This window comes from Stegostoma tigrinum, chromosome 39, assembly GCF_030684315.1.
Source record: "Stegostoma tigrinum isolate sSteTig4 chromosome 39, sSteTig4.hap1, whole genome shotgun sequence".
Lineage (NCBI taxonomy): Eukaryota > Metazoa > Chordata > Chondrichthyes > Orectolobiformes > Stegostomatidae > Stegostoma > Stegostoma tigrinum.
The window spans coordinates 16,481,442-16,496,877 of NC_081392.1; the positions used below are offsets into that span (position 1 = coordinate 16,481,442).

A 15,436-nucleotide genomic window follows, 5' to 3' on the forward strand; every position below is an offset into this window, starting at 1 on the left:
CCACTAAAGTTGATGTATTGTATCCACGAGGAGAACTGACGAAATAAGGCTTAGAATGTTCTGATAAATTTCATTTTGCAACCAGATCCTCCCTTGTTGACATTTGGTGCCAACTCTCATCCCAAATGTACAAAGTAAACAATCTGTCCAGGAACAATCATGTAGGTACTTAGGATTTTGTTTTAGTTGGCACCATTCCACTGTTTAATCAACCATCTTTCACGGTTCCATTTGTAACAGATACAACATGTTGATATTTGATGGAAAAGGGGCAGAAAACCTTCACCTCTACATGCACTACCTACCATGTTTATAAAGCATTTTGCTGTCATTGAATTGCTACTGAAGTATCATGAACTGTCCTTATGGATAAGGTTTTATAATGGAATTTGGTCTAATATTATTAAATTCCATTTTGTAGAATTTGAGGCTGAAGAAGCAATGTGTTTAGCTGTTTGATTTCCATTTAGCTAGATGCTGCACCATGCAGTCTGACACTACCTTTGGGGCAGGATCCAAATGCATCAGTTTTCCAGTGCTTCTGAGATATCTTGTCCTTTTGTGTAAAGAGTATTCTAAGCCTGAGGAGTTAATGATTGTGAACAGGCAAATATGGCAGCAATTGATTGTTTTAACTCAACATCCATGCCAGTCTTTGCAGCTCAATCACAACCCAAGAGATATGTATTGTAGGAAGATGTGACCCTTGACCTATGGGTTGTGGTTTAGCCACATCAAAAACTGGGGCATTATGACATCCCACCTGTAGCTACGGTTCCTGTAGAGTTGTGACCTTGATGTCTACCTGAAGACATTGAAGCCTGGCATGGTATGTTTAAATTAAAACAATCAGTTGCTTCCATATTTGCCTGTTCATAATCATTAAGAGTGATGTCTGTTCCTCCCTCTGGACCCCATCACAGTTTGGATCCTGCTATTGAAGTGCAAGCGGCAGGAGCTGGAATAACATTGAAGTAAATGTGATGCCATGGGACCCTTGCAGCCAAACAAAATAGACCTTCCATAGCTAGAGTGATGTCAGAGATTTGTAGTTAGCCTGAAACTAGTTGCAGGGATGCAGCGAGCCTTCCTTCATAAGGTTGGGAATGAGACTGCTTGTTTATTCTTCCTTGGGATGTGGGTGACAGTAATCCTGTATTTGTTGCCCCTTCCTAATTTATCTTGAGGTGATGGCAGTGTGCTGCTTTTTGAACTACTGCAGTCCAGAGGTAGGTACACTTGAAAGAGCTCAGAGTTTTAATGGCTGTTCTCCCTGTGTTCCTGCTGCCCTTTTGAGTGCTAAGCTCAATTCGCACCTCTGTATATGAGCACAGAAACCTCGCATCCAGCCTTCAGCTGTTGAGGGCTTGGAGCATGCCTGTATAATCTTTAGCTAACTCGTGGTTTAGAGAGCTTCCCCAGATCTGGGGGGTTGGATGTCCTAGATGATGGACTGGACCAACTTATCAGTAACAAAGCCTCAAAGATATAAAATAATTGGTATTTAGTTAGTTTACCTGCTATCTACTGGATCTATATTATCAGTGTGACGAATAGTGCATTACCTGATCATTGCAAGAATATAAACAGCGCAACACCATCAGGATGGATTATCTTTCTTGCTAGTGCAGCACTTTCACATCTTTAGGATGCAAGAAAACAGTTCACTTGGAAATCTTGTCCAACTCCCTGACCTATTCCATCTGAGCAGACTGTGCAGGCCAGGGAAGTGCGGGGGCATCCTAACTTCTGTGAATTGAGTTTTCTCCTAACCTGCATGGCTAACATAAGGTCATCGCTTTGGACTTCTCTCTGTAACTGCACTGTTGGAGTATAATCATAGTCCCTCCAGTGGTTCAGTAAGATCCAGCCACTTCCCCCAGACAACCAGTGCAAGTTAATTAATGTAAACTTGTTGTGGTCTCCCTGATAACCAGTAACAAAACTAAAAAGAAAATTTTGTCAAGCTTGTCTAAGTTTTGACCGCTTCGATTTTCCTTTTTTTTAGAACCTTGTTAATGGTTTGGAGAATTCAAGTTTCCCATAATGTCAGTGTGATGCAGGAATGTAGATGATCTGAACATTTGAGATTATATTTCTTGTTTGTCATGACCATTAATGTGACATGTTTTGAGCCCATGATTGCAGCAAGCATCTACATTCAATGATTTGTAAGTCATTTTTGTATGGATTTCACTTCCTCATCTGGGTACAGTCGTAGCACCAGCAGTTTGATTTGTCACACCTAATGGAGAATCTGCTACAATATGTACATTAGTCTTATCCATCTTTCATTTCAGTGAATTTTTTTCAAGCTTGACTGAGATTTTAATGACTAGTCCTGACTGCCTTTGTTGTGATGCATGGTCTTAATTAGAATATGTAATTGGATTTTCCTCTAATGTTACGCACTAAGTCTATAATATAAAACCAGATTGCACCCGCATGTTCTTGGTGAGACTTTCCCCGTGGGGTGCAGTGCCTTTAATTTCAGTGGCAAAAAAGGGCTGGTTCTCATTTGGTTTGTCATGCACGAAAGAAACAATGACAAAGGGTTACTACTGTTTTCTGCAGTAAAATTAAGTAATTTTGATGTAGTCTGTTGCTGTTCCCTGAATTAACAATGTTTTTTTTGACTTGTTCTGTGAATGTTGCTTGTCAATTTGTATGTATTGCCTGTAATGTTGCCATTCAGAAATGATGACTTGAGGTCAAAAGAGACAAGTCTGTGTATTCCCTCATGAAGGATGTTGCTTAACTGGTTATTTTCATAACAATCTGGCTTCTGAAGTCCTTTTTATTTGGTCCCAGTAGAATTTGAGGATCTATCCTCTGGGTTGAGACTGGTATGCATGCTATCATTTTGTGAAGCTGTTCATAAATTTGTTTAACTTTTGAATAAACTGGATTCTTGATACCCTTGTTTAGGAATTTGATGATGCTCGGGATGCTGATGATGCAGTTTACGAGCTGAATGGGAAGGAGCTCTTCCGGGAGAGGTAGGTTTTTCCACAGAACAGTCAATGCAAGTGGGAAGATGTCGAGGAAGATGAAGTTGAATCTTGTGCATATTCCATCCGCCTTTGAGATCTTTCAGAGCTGTAGTGAATTTCAGCAAACTCTTCAATTTCATTATTCATGTTTGTAGATCAAGGTTAATGATTAAATATTGGGGGTTGATTTCATTTGTGCAAAAAATTCCAAGTATGTGATATGTCATTAAACCTGAATTGGCAAAGAAAGTGTAAGTACATTTTGCACAGTGGTCTAATTCTAAAATCAGTGGAGAGATATGAATCCTGTTTTATTAAAATTTCATAGAACTTGCAGTTTGTGAAACTGCTACATGGGTGAACAAGTCTTTATGGCATGTGTTTTCAATCAAAAGTTATAAAGTATGTTTCTATACCAAAGCTGCAAAAGCCAATATCTTATCCTGGTTCAGATTATATTTTATTTTCTTGATCTGTAGCATCTGACTTTTGGATTACTTTTCCACAGGTGATATTCATTTTGTTATTCCAACTTAGAGGCTGTGGCAGGCAGAGTATTTTTCATCATTCAGCTCTATTGCTAAGATCAATTCTGAATTCTGTCTCCATGCAGTTGCTTTTTCTAGTAAAGGGTCTGTTTCCCCTAGCTGGATTAGACAAATTCATTTGTGTAGGATTGGGATTTTCTAATCTTAATAGTTTCTGGACTTGCTGACTTCAATAACTGAGCTCCTTCAATGGGCCCCTCACTTTAGAAATGTAATAATCTGCAAAATGCATGAGGACATATCGAGCTTGTAGGCATCCTTGTAACAGTTGTAGCTGATGCAAAAAAAAATTATTTAACACATGCAAAAGAAAAGCCTGAAGCATATGTGGCTATTTTCAGCCACAATATCAAGAACAACTGACGAGATTGAATTCTGCACCGGCTGTTCTGTGCTAACACACTCTCTGTAAAAGTACTGAAGACATGAATTCCAGAACTAGCTTTATCCTTGGCCAAACCATTCTAGTACAGTGTAGCACTAGCATTTACTGGGCAATGTGGAAAATTACCCTGGTATTTTGGTCTTCTAAAGGATGGCAGGACAAATTCAAGCAACCAGTTGCAACTGTTGATCTACTCCGATCATTAGCACAATGATGGAAGGGTTGTTGACAGTGCTTATCAAATGACTTTTACTCAGCAGTAAGCTGCTCAGTTAGCTCCATCAGACCCACTCAGCTTCTTATGACCTTGATCCAAGCACTAACAGAAGAACTGAACTTGATGTGGGAGTGACAGTCCTTGACATAGAGGTGGCATTTCACCAAGTGTAATGTTAAGGATCTGAAGAAAACTGATGTCAGTGGGAATCTAGGAGATAACATTCTGCCAATTGGTTGTGTCTAGTGCAAAGTAACTTGCTTATTAGTCAATCATTTTTCAGCCCAAGACTGCACCAGAGGAGTTCCTTGGGGTACTTTCTTGGGTCATCCATTTTAGTTGCTTCATCATTGGCCTTCCCTCTCAAAAGGTCAGAAGTGGTCACTGATACAGTGATATTATGATATGCAGCAGCACATTGGAGGCTTTTGCAACGGCATCTTCTAAATATGTGGACTCTGCTTTCTGGCGTGTTTGGTTGATTTAAAGGTTGTGTTTGCAAAAGCCCATGTCCTGTAATATTTTAAGATTGTCTTGCCTGCAACTAATTCGTGTATAGTTTTTTTTTTGATTTCTGACTTTCTTAAAATTCTCTAGGATCACTGTGGAGCTTGCAAAAGCACCACCTCGAAGAGGAGGGGGCAGGTTTGGTGGAAGGTTTAACTATTACCGCCCCAGAAGTGAGCGAAGCAGTGGACTGAGGTAAATGGGATGGATTGGGGAAAACTGTTAGAATAAAACCAGCTTCAAGGAACTAGTAACCTGCACTCCAATTTTTTTTTAGCAACACTCCCCAGGATCTACCAAAAAGTGTATAAGTCCTGCCCTGATTTACTACTACTAAGTGCAGCACCTCAACTTTATTTAAATTAATCTCCCTCTACTATTCAGCCCATTGGCCTATCTGATCAAGATCCTGTTGTACTCTGAGGTAGCCAACTTTGCTGTCTGCGGCACCTCTAATTTTGGTGTCATCTGCAAACTTAACTAACCATACCTTCTATGTTCACATCAAAATCATTTTGTATAAATGATGAAAAGCAGTGGACTCAGCACCGATCCTTACTGAAGTCCATCTCATGAACTTGATCATTACTTCACGATTTCTCACACGCAAAGCCATATTGACTAATCAGTCTTTCCTTTCCAAATGCGCACACATCCTGTCCCTCAGGATCTCCTCCAGCGACTCCTAGTTATAAAATCCAGGATTTCGTGTATGTTTTTTACAAGCATTTTCCCAACTGCGTGCCAAGTTTTTGTGGTTTGCACAAGTGTACACCCCAAGTTCTGTTCCTCCCTATTATAATGTCTGTCCATTTTAACCAAAATAAATCACTTAGTAATTCTGCACAGTATATTTCACTGCCATATGACTGATCTTGGTACCTGCCTGTATCCTGAGTTGATCACTGTTCTTGCAGTTCGCAATACTTAGTTGTGTATCGAAATTGTCCTTTGCGTCTCCAAGTCCAGATCATTTAATGTAGGTTAAGAAATGGGGTGGATCTGATAGTAACCTTGTGAAATCCCACTCCTACTTTTCTCCAGTCTAAGAAAGCAACATCCACTAGTGTTTCCTGTCACTCAGCCAACTTTATCTATGCTGTCCCTATCCCTTTTTATTCTGTAGATTTCAACTTTACTGTCAGGCTTATCAACGTGGCACCTTTTCAGATGCCTTTTGGAAATCAGTGCAGCACATCAACTGCATTAGCCTCGTCAACCATTCTTCTGCTTCAGTAACCATTTGATCTAAAAGCCCATGTAGGTTAAATAAAAACCAAAAGAACTGCAGATGCTGTAAATCAGGAACAAAAACAAAGTTGCTGGAAACGTTCAGCATGTCTAGCAGCATCTGTGGAGGAGAAAACGAGTTAATGTTTTGGGACCGGTGACCCTTACTCAGAACTGTGGGTTAGTTTGACAGTGTTGCGTTGTACTTTCCAAGAGGCTTCCTGCCACTCAGGGTAAATTGACTTATGCTGTATTTGCTTTATTATTATATTTGTGCAAAGATTGACAGATTATTGCCGTTCACACTGTAATTGTTACATTTGTTCAGTTGCATCTCCTCTGCTACTTAATGACTTAGCTACTTCCCAGTGCAGAGATCCTTTGTAATGTCCTTATGAATTTAGCCCATCTAATGTCTGAGCTACTTGATTTGAGCAGGATCTTCCTTGGTGAAGGCAAATGCAAATTCACTTTTCTGTCTCTGGCTTTGACGTCAGAAGTAGGCCATTCTGATCTTCGACCCAGCTGCACCATTTTATAAGATTGTGGCTGATCCTGAGTCGGTTCCTGTTTACCCAAAATAACCTTTAACCACTTGTCTAGTGAGAATCTGCCTTTAAGGACTGCCTCTCCATCTTAGCTTCCAAAGACTGAGACCCTCAGTTTTGCTTCATCTGTTTCAATTGGGCAGCCCTTTACTTTTGAAATAGTGACCCTTAGTTTGAGATTCTCTAAGAGGAAATACCCACTCTACATCTACCTTGTCAAGACCCCTGCGAATCTTGTTTGTTTAGTCAACTTCTACTCTTTCAAGCTATATTTGGCCCCTTTCAGCTGCACCCCTCTTGCTGCTCTGTTGTAGTTAAATGTCTGTAGAAGACCCTTTTCATATTAACTGTCAATTTGTTTTCCTAGTCTGTTTTCATTTCCCTCTTGAACCACAGCTCCCAAGTCGTCTGGCTTGGAATTATAGTTTCTGTTCTTTCTGTTGGCCAAAGTCTTGGAGCTTTCTGCCTATCCGGCAATTGACCATGGAGTGTGATTGTAAAAGCTTGCCACTATCTTAAGAGCGAATAACAATGGATCATTAAATGAAAGCCTTGGCAGCAGTGCCTGAGTGTGCAAACTTGGTCTTTATTGCCCCAATCCACAGCTGTTGGCAGAGCCCAGAGCCTGTGTACCCCTCCAGTGGAGGTAATGGATTTGACACTGATTTAGTGTTAAATCTCAACTTCTGTTCTTGTATCTTTAGTGTTGGAGTTGCATGTGTTGCAATATTTGTGATGCAGCTGTTGATATTTTGTTGCTTTTAGTAAGTTATCCTTTCCTGAAATTTCAGATATGGACCTCCTGTTCGTACTGACTACCGTTTGATTGTGAAGAATCTTTCTTCTCGTGTTAGCTGGCAGGTGGGTGCTGACATTCCAAGTTTTAAAAAAAGTAAAACAATTTATCAAACTTAAAAAGAACTTAGATATCTGTGCTTAAATGCACATGGGTCATAACTTCATAAATATAACCCATAGCCTGCTTTACCTGCATGATGACTTCTGTCTATTTGTGTATAAATATTGTATGGAAATCGGAATAGATCCGTCAAGACTGCACTGGAATTTGATCAGTGGTGACAGCTTAGACCGCATTTAACCCTGGTCTCTCAATTCTTGTTTTCCAAGCAAGAATCTCTTTCCCCTCTTAAATTCTCCAGTGGACTTTGTATCTGTGGCTTCTGGAATGACTTCACTTATATTCCTTATGTGAATTGCTTGGACAATTTTCCTGGTTTTTGTTTTAGCAAGGTGTTTGTGACCAGCAGAAGGTCAGAAGTTTGCTCCAAGATTCTTTGACAGTGTTTTTCGAGTGGTTTGTGGCTCCCTGACTAAAACATTCTATAAAAGAGCCGGGATCTCATCCCAACTCCTGTGGCAGGATACCAATGTCAGCTGAGGATTAGTCTAATCTACCTTGCTGCTTGTGACAGTGTGGTAAAGCACCATTTATACTGCATCACCTGTGATTTTAGTTCATTTGCATTATCGTACCTTTGTCTCAAATGCTATCTGCATACAGAAACCCACTTTCACAATCAGTGATGCACAAAATTTGATGTCTTCCTAACTGCCAGTTGGTATGTATGGTTTGTATTAAGATTGGCAATTAGATGTGAGAAAAGTGAGTCTGGATTTCGTCTTGATGCACCAAGTTAAGAGTAAGTTCCTAGGAATTATTTGCTTTTCATTCCCCGTCCTTTTGTCCTACTTTCCTATCACCTCAAACTTCCCAGTAAATGTTTAACAACTTTTTGAATAACAGGAGAGATTTTGCCTCGTTTCAGTGCGAAGAGAATTCCAGGTATTGGTCATCTTTGAGGAAATGCTTCCTGACATCAGTTTGTACTCAGTGACCACGGCCCACTTCTGTTTGTGTTAACCGTATTCTGCCAGGTGGACGGTCCGGATATTGCCCACGCAGAATGTTGCATGATGTTTCTATTTTTTGGGTTATTTTTGTGAAAATATGATCTAGGAAGGCACAAATGGTTAAATCTTGATGAAATCTAATGGTATTCTACACATATGTAATATGAATAGCCATTATATTTCTGATATAAAATATTAATGGAGACTCCAGTTTAACTGTGAATATAGACTGTATGTAAATCTGATGGCTTAATATTGTTTGATTGGAAATAAATGACTATTTGACTAAATTTGAAAACCTTTGTTTAGCAGCTTGTCGTGAGGTCATTCGCATTTTGACCAGGAGTACCCTTTACTCGTGTTGTCGCGTCCTGTATCTGGAAAAGGTCCCGTGTTGACTAATTTGCCAGTCGGCTCCCACGATTATTCAGGCAGCTGGACGCGGGTTCTGGGTTGTACTGATCCTAGGGTCACCGATGGCATCGACACCTGTCGCATCCCCAGTCCTGGTGTAAGGAAAAAAAAACCGTGTCGATCTCGCTTGGAGGCTTGGCAGGAGATTGACTTGTGAGGTGGCCGAGCCTTCACACAACCCATGATTATTGGTACTTTACCCAGGGTGGCAGGCACATTCGGTGCCACTGAGGGAGGGCCATGTCCCAAGAAGCTGTATCGAGAGGGTATTGTATTGAGTGGGTGCACCCATTGCTTAGATGCATCACATAGGGCATGGATGGTTGCCTAAAACTAATTGTTTGGGTAACCCAGCGCTAATTTAAAATGTATTAACTTTTTAATGTATTGAATAGGGATGTCATGATATTGTACATAATATTACAATATTTTATGCTTCCAGGGATCAGTGGTACCCTGGTATGATCATTGCATGCCTCACTGATTTAGTGGCTACATGGACTGAGGCAAAAGATGGCATTAATATCTATAGGAAACCTATGAAGCACATAGCATGAAGGAAATGGAAACAAAATGCGTAGATCTTCCTTCATAACCCTGACAGAGTTTAAATGAGTAAAGGGTATTTGAAAATGCTACTAGTGATCAAAGCAGCAATTTTGAAAAAGTGCATAAAACACAGCAGTAGTTTTCTTTGTAGATTGCTAATTGATTGACAAGTTGGGAAAGGGATTCTTCTTTGCTTCCCTTTGTGGCTGGTGAATTTTTTGTAAGTGATTAAAGTTGTCGCCAACCAAATTATTTTCCTTGGTTGAACGTGAGTCAAAGAATCCTGGTAACTGGCAGTTGAATGAAGATTACTTTTGAATTTTGATCTTGCCACTGAGCTTTGAAACCCTTCTTTAAATTAGAAAAATTGTTGGAATGATATTAGGCAGCATATACTGTGTGTGCTGGATTTTTTCCACAATCTTTAAACGAAGTTTTAGATTTAGTTTTGTCACCAGGCAGGTGTCACTTGGTTAGACTGATGGGTAGCACTGTGGGTGTGCCATAAGCAAGCGGTAAACACTACATGCAACTGCTCACACTTGCTGTCATTCACTTAGTCAAAGTAAGCCCTATAGCATGACATCCCAATTCTGAGACTGTGTTGTAACTGATATGATTTGCAGTGTGTAAGGCTTTGTTCTGGACTACATTTTAAAGGATTTTCCTGTTTGTAGGATCTGAAGGACATCATGCGCCAGGCTGGTGAAGTGACCTTCACTGATGCTCACAGAGTCCATAATAATGAAGGGTAAGACAGCAATAAAAGCAGTTGTAAGGAAACATGGTGAGCTTTTTAGTTATCTTGTGTCTGTTCTCCATTGTAATCAAGAACCTGAAACTTGACTAGTCAGTATGAGTATCTGAATTGACATCATCACTTTGGAGTGTTGTCCTGTGCAGTTTTAATGTCAGCTGTTCCACTAACTATGTATTTTTAAAAATGCTTCAGTGGTCCTGTTTGATTATAAAGTGGTTGCCAAATGCTTGGTCAGAGTGATGAGTTCTAGGGAAGATGAAATTGGATAGGGATGGAGGGGGAGTTTTGCAGTCATCACTGTCATCATACTTGCCTGTGAGGAAGATTTGAGTCTGAAAGGGAACGAGGGAAAAAAAATCATTGAGAGTGGATTGTCCTTGAAATGAAACATGTATCAGCTTGCAAGTTTAGCTCCATTGGATAGGACTCTGGTCTTGTACCGGTTCAACCTAAATAACTGGGGAGAAGCATGAAGTCTTAAGCGAGGGTCCAGTGCTAAGGGCTTTGGGGTTCCAAATCCCTAACTGCAAGGAGATTCTGGCTGATCAGAGCCTGAATGTTAGACAAGCAGCCTGACAGCATCAGGCAGTGGTGATAATGAAGGAGATGTCAGAGCAAATGTGAAATTTTATCCATCTGCACTCTGCTAGAAATGGAGCTAAAATCAATATTCAGATGTTGAGGGTAACCGAGTGGATAGAGAAATCTGTTAGAATGCTCTGAGTTGTAACAATGCAGTAGAAGAATGAAGTCGAAGCTGGAGTCCTACGCATGGAGTTATGGGGAGATAACGAAGGTTGAAAGGATTTAAACTGAATTAAAGCCATCGCTTAACGTTAAACCGCAACAGTTTAAACTTTAGTCTGAAGTGCTACTAAATTTCGTAACCACTGTGCGTAGAAATGTTTCGCATTTCAAATTTATTGTTACCCTGTCTTACTGTGCTACTTGGAATTTTTTATCCTACAGTATTGTGGAGTTTGCTTCTTACAGCGATTTGAAAAACGCAATTGATAAACTGGATGGAAAAGAAATCAGTGGCCGGAGGGTCCAATTGATTGAGGAGCCAAGACGCCACAGGTAACCAACAGTGCAGTAAAATGTAAACTTGGCCTTTTGCTTAGCTGGATTTATTTCTAAAATGGATAGTTTTATTTAAAAGCGGGTAGTTTGGCAGGGGAAACTAAATGTGAAATCCCTTGCATGGATGTGCAAGCTGAGTCAGTTGATTGAGACTAGACACGTTTAACTGCCTGAAGAGCGCATTGCTCATCACTCAATAAAGCCAGCTTGAAAAATGAAGTCTCAAAATACAGGCTGTACAAAGCATTGCATCTTCAGATCTAATTCCACTGCCCTGCAGCTCTTTCGTCCTTACTTCAAAAGGTGGCAAAGTATTCTGCATTCTTAACAGCTTTTAAGCTTAGGGATTGATGGATCAGCAGTTGTATCTGCTTTGTTGCATTAAGAATACAGAATTGTTTTTGTCTACTGTATTTGCAAGAATCTTAAATACAAATGTGTCCCGCTGAGCCTTTGGCTGGTATCATCCACCATTGGGTCACTCCATTGCTGGTTGTTTGAAAAATTGCAACAGTATAGCCACCTTGGTGCCCGCATGCATTTTGGAGTTTTGGTGTTTGGTGTTATGTCTTCATTCGTTCTGCCCTAAAAACATCAGTATTTGAGTGTATGTATTGAAAACTAGGGCATAGTGAAAACCAGAAGAGAAATTAGCTTGTACCTTGCCATAATTCCATAGTTCTTGTGAAGTCCCACCCAGAGTCTCCTGTTATAAACCTGCCAGATGGTGTTTTTTTTTCTTGGAATGGTTTCTTAAACTGTCTCTTTTGATATTTCAGGTCTTGGACACGGTCTCGCTCTAGAAGCTCTTCAAGATCCCGCAGCTACAAGGGTTCTAGAAGTGCTTCAAGATCTGCAAGCCGCTCCCCGAGCCGTAGCAGGTCTCGCTCCCGGAGCAGGTCACCAGCTCGTGATACCAAGCGGCAGAGGAATGAATCGCGCTCACTGAGCCGTTCACCTGAGGTCAAGCGTCGTAGGAAACCAACTCAGTCGAGGTCGCGATCAAATTCTCCTGTTAAATCAACCCGTTCCTGGTCTGGTTCTCGGGAGCAGTCCCCTGTTAACAGTGCAGAGTAACCACCGTGTTGTAGAAGTGTTTTTATAATTTGCTAAAGATTTTCTATGAAATGTTGGCCTCGTTTTGATTTTTTTTCTGTCTGATGCTGGGTTTGGGGTTTAAGTACTTCAGTTTTTATTTCATGCAAACAATTTGAACTTTATGATCCCATTCAAATACAGACATCTGATTTAAAGTAATATATTGCTGAAAAAGTTTGAAAAGAAAGGCTCGATCGTCATAATTTTGTCTAGTATTGTTTACTAGGCTGTACTATTGCTTCTGGTGGAGATCACTGGGACGAGTCTGAGGGGCTTCAGGTGCTTCACATTTTAATAATGTGTGGTATTGATTGAGTTTCCTTAGCTGGAACAATTGGAGTGTCTAGACAATTTACATGAAAAGATATGAAAAATTTTGTGTATGGAAGATGACAGATTTATAAAGCCCAAATTTGAGTGCCCCATTCTAAAACATTAATTGAAATATGTATAAATACCTAATTAATTGGCAGTCTTGAGTCTTCGAAGTATGGTTCTAATGAAATGGATCTGTTGAAAGGCGAAAGTGCTTCCATTCATTGAGGAAACTGCTGAAAACCAAAAGTATTTTAACTCTCAAACTAAATGCATCTAAACCCAAATTAAGCCACTGTTCACCAGCACAAACAACATTTAAAGCTTTGTACAAAATGGCTGAGCCTGTCGTCCTTTCCACAAAAGGATGGAGGGGGTTAAAATATTCAAAATGTTTTACAGGAAACCTTTCCAGGTTGGGTCCGTTCTTTCTTTTGAATTGCTACTGGTTCAGGGACAAACTTATAATTTTTCCCCTTTTTTAGTTTTGTTTGTGTTTAATAAAGCAGTGGTTTAGTGCTTTTGGATTTTGTGCCAGACTAGTGCACGGTTGCATCCTGCCTTTAGAGAGCCCTGCTGTACTTGCACTTGGAATTTGCTTTCAGTGTGAAGCCCTGGTTTGAGATTGCTGAGCTAGTGTGGTTTTCTTTAACCTGCACACCAAGTGGAGAGAGGCAGCTTGTGAAGTTGGAGGTGGAGTGTAGCAGGGGGAAAAATGTATATATAGTTTTTGATTCGTGTGTTAATAGTTCATTCTTTATTTGGTTCATTTCACATTGTTTTAAAATATATATAAATTTATATTTAACATGACCCATCCTTTAACTAGTTGCTAGAGAACCAACCTGGAATGTTGCTCTGCATTGGAACTGAATTTGAAGGAACAAGTGTACACCAATTTAGATGTTTGTACTTAACAATTTTATACAGAAACTATATTGCCCGATGTTCCATGTACCTTTACTGTATCCTGCTAGTTTAGTCTATTGTGTACCACATACAGGCTGTGTATCGCTATCATTCCTTGTAGCAAGAAATGGTACTGCATTAAAAATTAGTTACAAGTGTCACCTTCAGAGTTTGCATGTTTATTTTCTGGGTTTTTTAAAGGAGAATTTGAAACTTTGTCACAAAGTGGTTTTTGGGAAAATGGTGAAAATTGTGGGAGTAACTTTTAACCTAGATCTTCCTGTATCTGGAGAACTGCATTTGTAATTGACCCTTGTATAAGGTAAAAATTTTGATAGTCTGAGATCCTAGGGCATCCAGTGGAATGAACAGGGGAATGTGACTTTAGCACACCAGTGTTACTGTAGAGGTAAGTGCCTCCCCAAAACCCCCGGCCATACAAGTGGAGCAAAAAATTTTGTCTTTTTCCTTTCACTGTCTTTCACTCTCTCCAACCCCCGCCGCCCCGGACTGCGTATACTTGTGAAGCTGACCAGTGATTGATTAGTGTCAAAATGAAAAATTCATTTCACTGGCATTCATCCACTTTATGGAAAAGACACCATTTGAATAAATAGGGTTTTTGCTGAAATGAATCAACTATTAAATCTGACCTGAAAGTGGATCATAGAACATTACAGCACAGTACAGGCCCTTCGGCCCTCGATGTTGTGCCGACCTGTCATACCGATCTCAAGCCCATCTAACCTACACTATTCCATGTACATCCATATGCTTATCAAATGACGACTTAAATGTACCTAAAGTTCGCAAATTTACTACCGTTGCAGGCAAGGCGTTCCATTCCCTTACTACTCTGAGTAAAGAAACTACCTCTGACATCTGTCCTACATCTTTCACCCCTCAATTTAAAGCAATGCCCCCTCGTGCTCGCCGTCACCATCCTAGGAAAAAGGCTCTCCCTATCCACCCTATCTAACCCTCTGATTATTTTATATGTTTCAATTAAGTCACCTCTCAACCTTCTTCTCTCTAATGAAAACAGCCTCAAGTCCCTCAGCCTTTACTCATAAGACCTTCCCTCCACACCAGGCAACATCCCAGTAAATCTCTGCACCCTTTCCAAAGCTTGCACATCCTTCTTAGAATGCGGTGACCAGAACTGTACACAATACTCCAAGTGCAGCCGCATCAGAGTTTTATACAGCTTCACCATAACCTCTTGGTTCCGGAACTCAATCCCTCTATTAATAAAAGCTAAAACACTGTATGCCTTCTTAACAGCCCTGTCAACCTGGGTGGCAACTTTCAAGGATCTATGTACATGGACACCGAGATCTCTCTGCTCATTTACACTACCAAGAATCTTACCAATAGCCTAGTACTTTGCCTTCCGATTACTCCTACCAAAGTGCATCACCTCACACTTGTCTGCATTAAACTCCATTTGTCACCTCTCAGCACAGCTCTGCAGCTTATCTATGTCTCTCTGCAACCTACAGCATCCTTCGTCACTATCCACAACTCCACCGACCTTAGTGTCGTCTGCAAATTTACTAACCCATCTTTCTACGCCCTCATCCAAGTCATTTATAAAAATGACAAACAACAGTGGACCCAACACCGACCCTTGCGGATCATGTTGCACTATCTTTGTACATTAGATTTAGGTTTCCATTCGTCAAAAAGAATACTTCAACTTGTGTGGCAAAGAATGGCTGGAAAGTTTATGGCTGCTTTCCAGAACTGTTAATGGTTGCTCTGGTACTGTGGAGCTCCATTGTGGGTGGCTTTGTGGTTAGCACTGCTGTTTCTCAGCATCAGGGACCCAGATTCAATTCCACCCTTAGATGACTGTGCATACTCTGCACATTATCCCTGTCTGCATGTGTTTCTGTGCTTTCCTCCCATAGTCCAAAGATGTGCACATTTAGGTGGATTGACAATGCTAAATTCCCATTGTGTCCAGGATGTGTAAAATGGATAAGCCATGGGAAATGCAGGGTTT

The 15,436-nt window shown here is 40.4% G+C and overlaps 1 protein-coding gene across 5 annotated transcripts in view; it reads left to right on the plus strand.

The window, feature by feature from the left end:
* LOC125447827 (serine/arginine-rich splicing factor 5-like) overlaps nucleotides 1-13,589 on the plus strand; it is a 25,599-nt gene extending 12,010 nt beyond the window's left edge. For all 5 annotated transcript variants that reach the window (XM_048522590.2, XM_048522588.2, XM_048522587.1 and 2 more), the window contains exons 3-8: nucleotides 2,929-2,999; nucleotides 4,741-4,845; nucleotides 7,220-7,289; nucleotides 9,941-10,014; nucleotides 10,993-11,103; nucleotides 11,886-13,589. In XM_048522590.2, coding sequence (XP_048378547.1) covers nucleotides 2,929-2,999; nucleotides 4,741-4,845; nucleotides 7,220-7,289; nucleotides 9,941-10,014; nucleotides 10,993-11,103; nucleotides 11,886-12,183 — 729 coding nt within the window. In that variant the 3' untranslated portion in view covers nucleotides 12,184-13,589. The remainder of the gene's footprint in view (nucleotides 1-2,928; nucleotides 3,000-4,740; nucleotides 4,846-7,219; nucleotides 7,290-9,940; nucleotides 10,015-10,992; nucleotides 11,104-11,885) is intronic.
* Nucleotides 13,590-15,436: the final 1,847 nt, after the last annotated feature.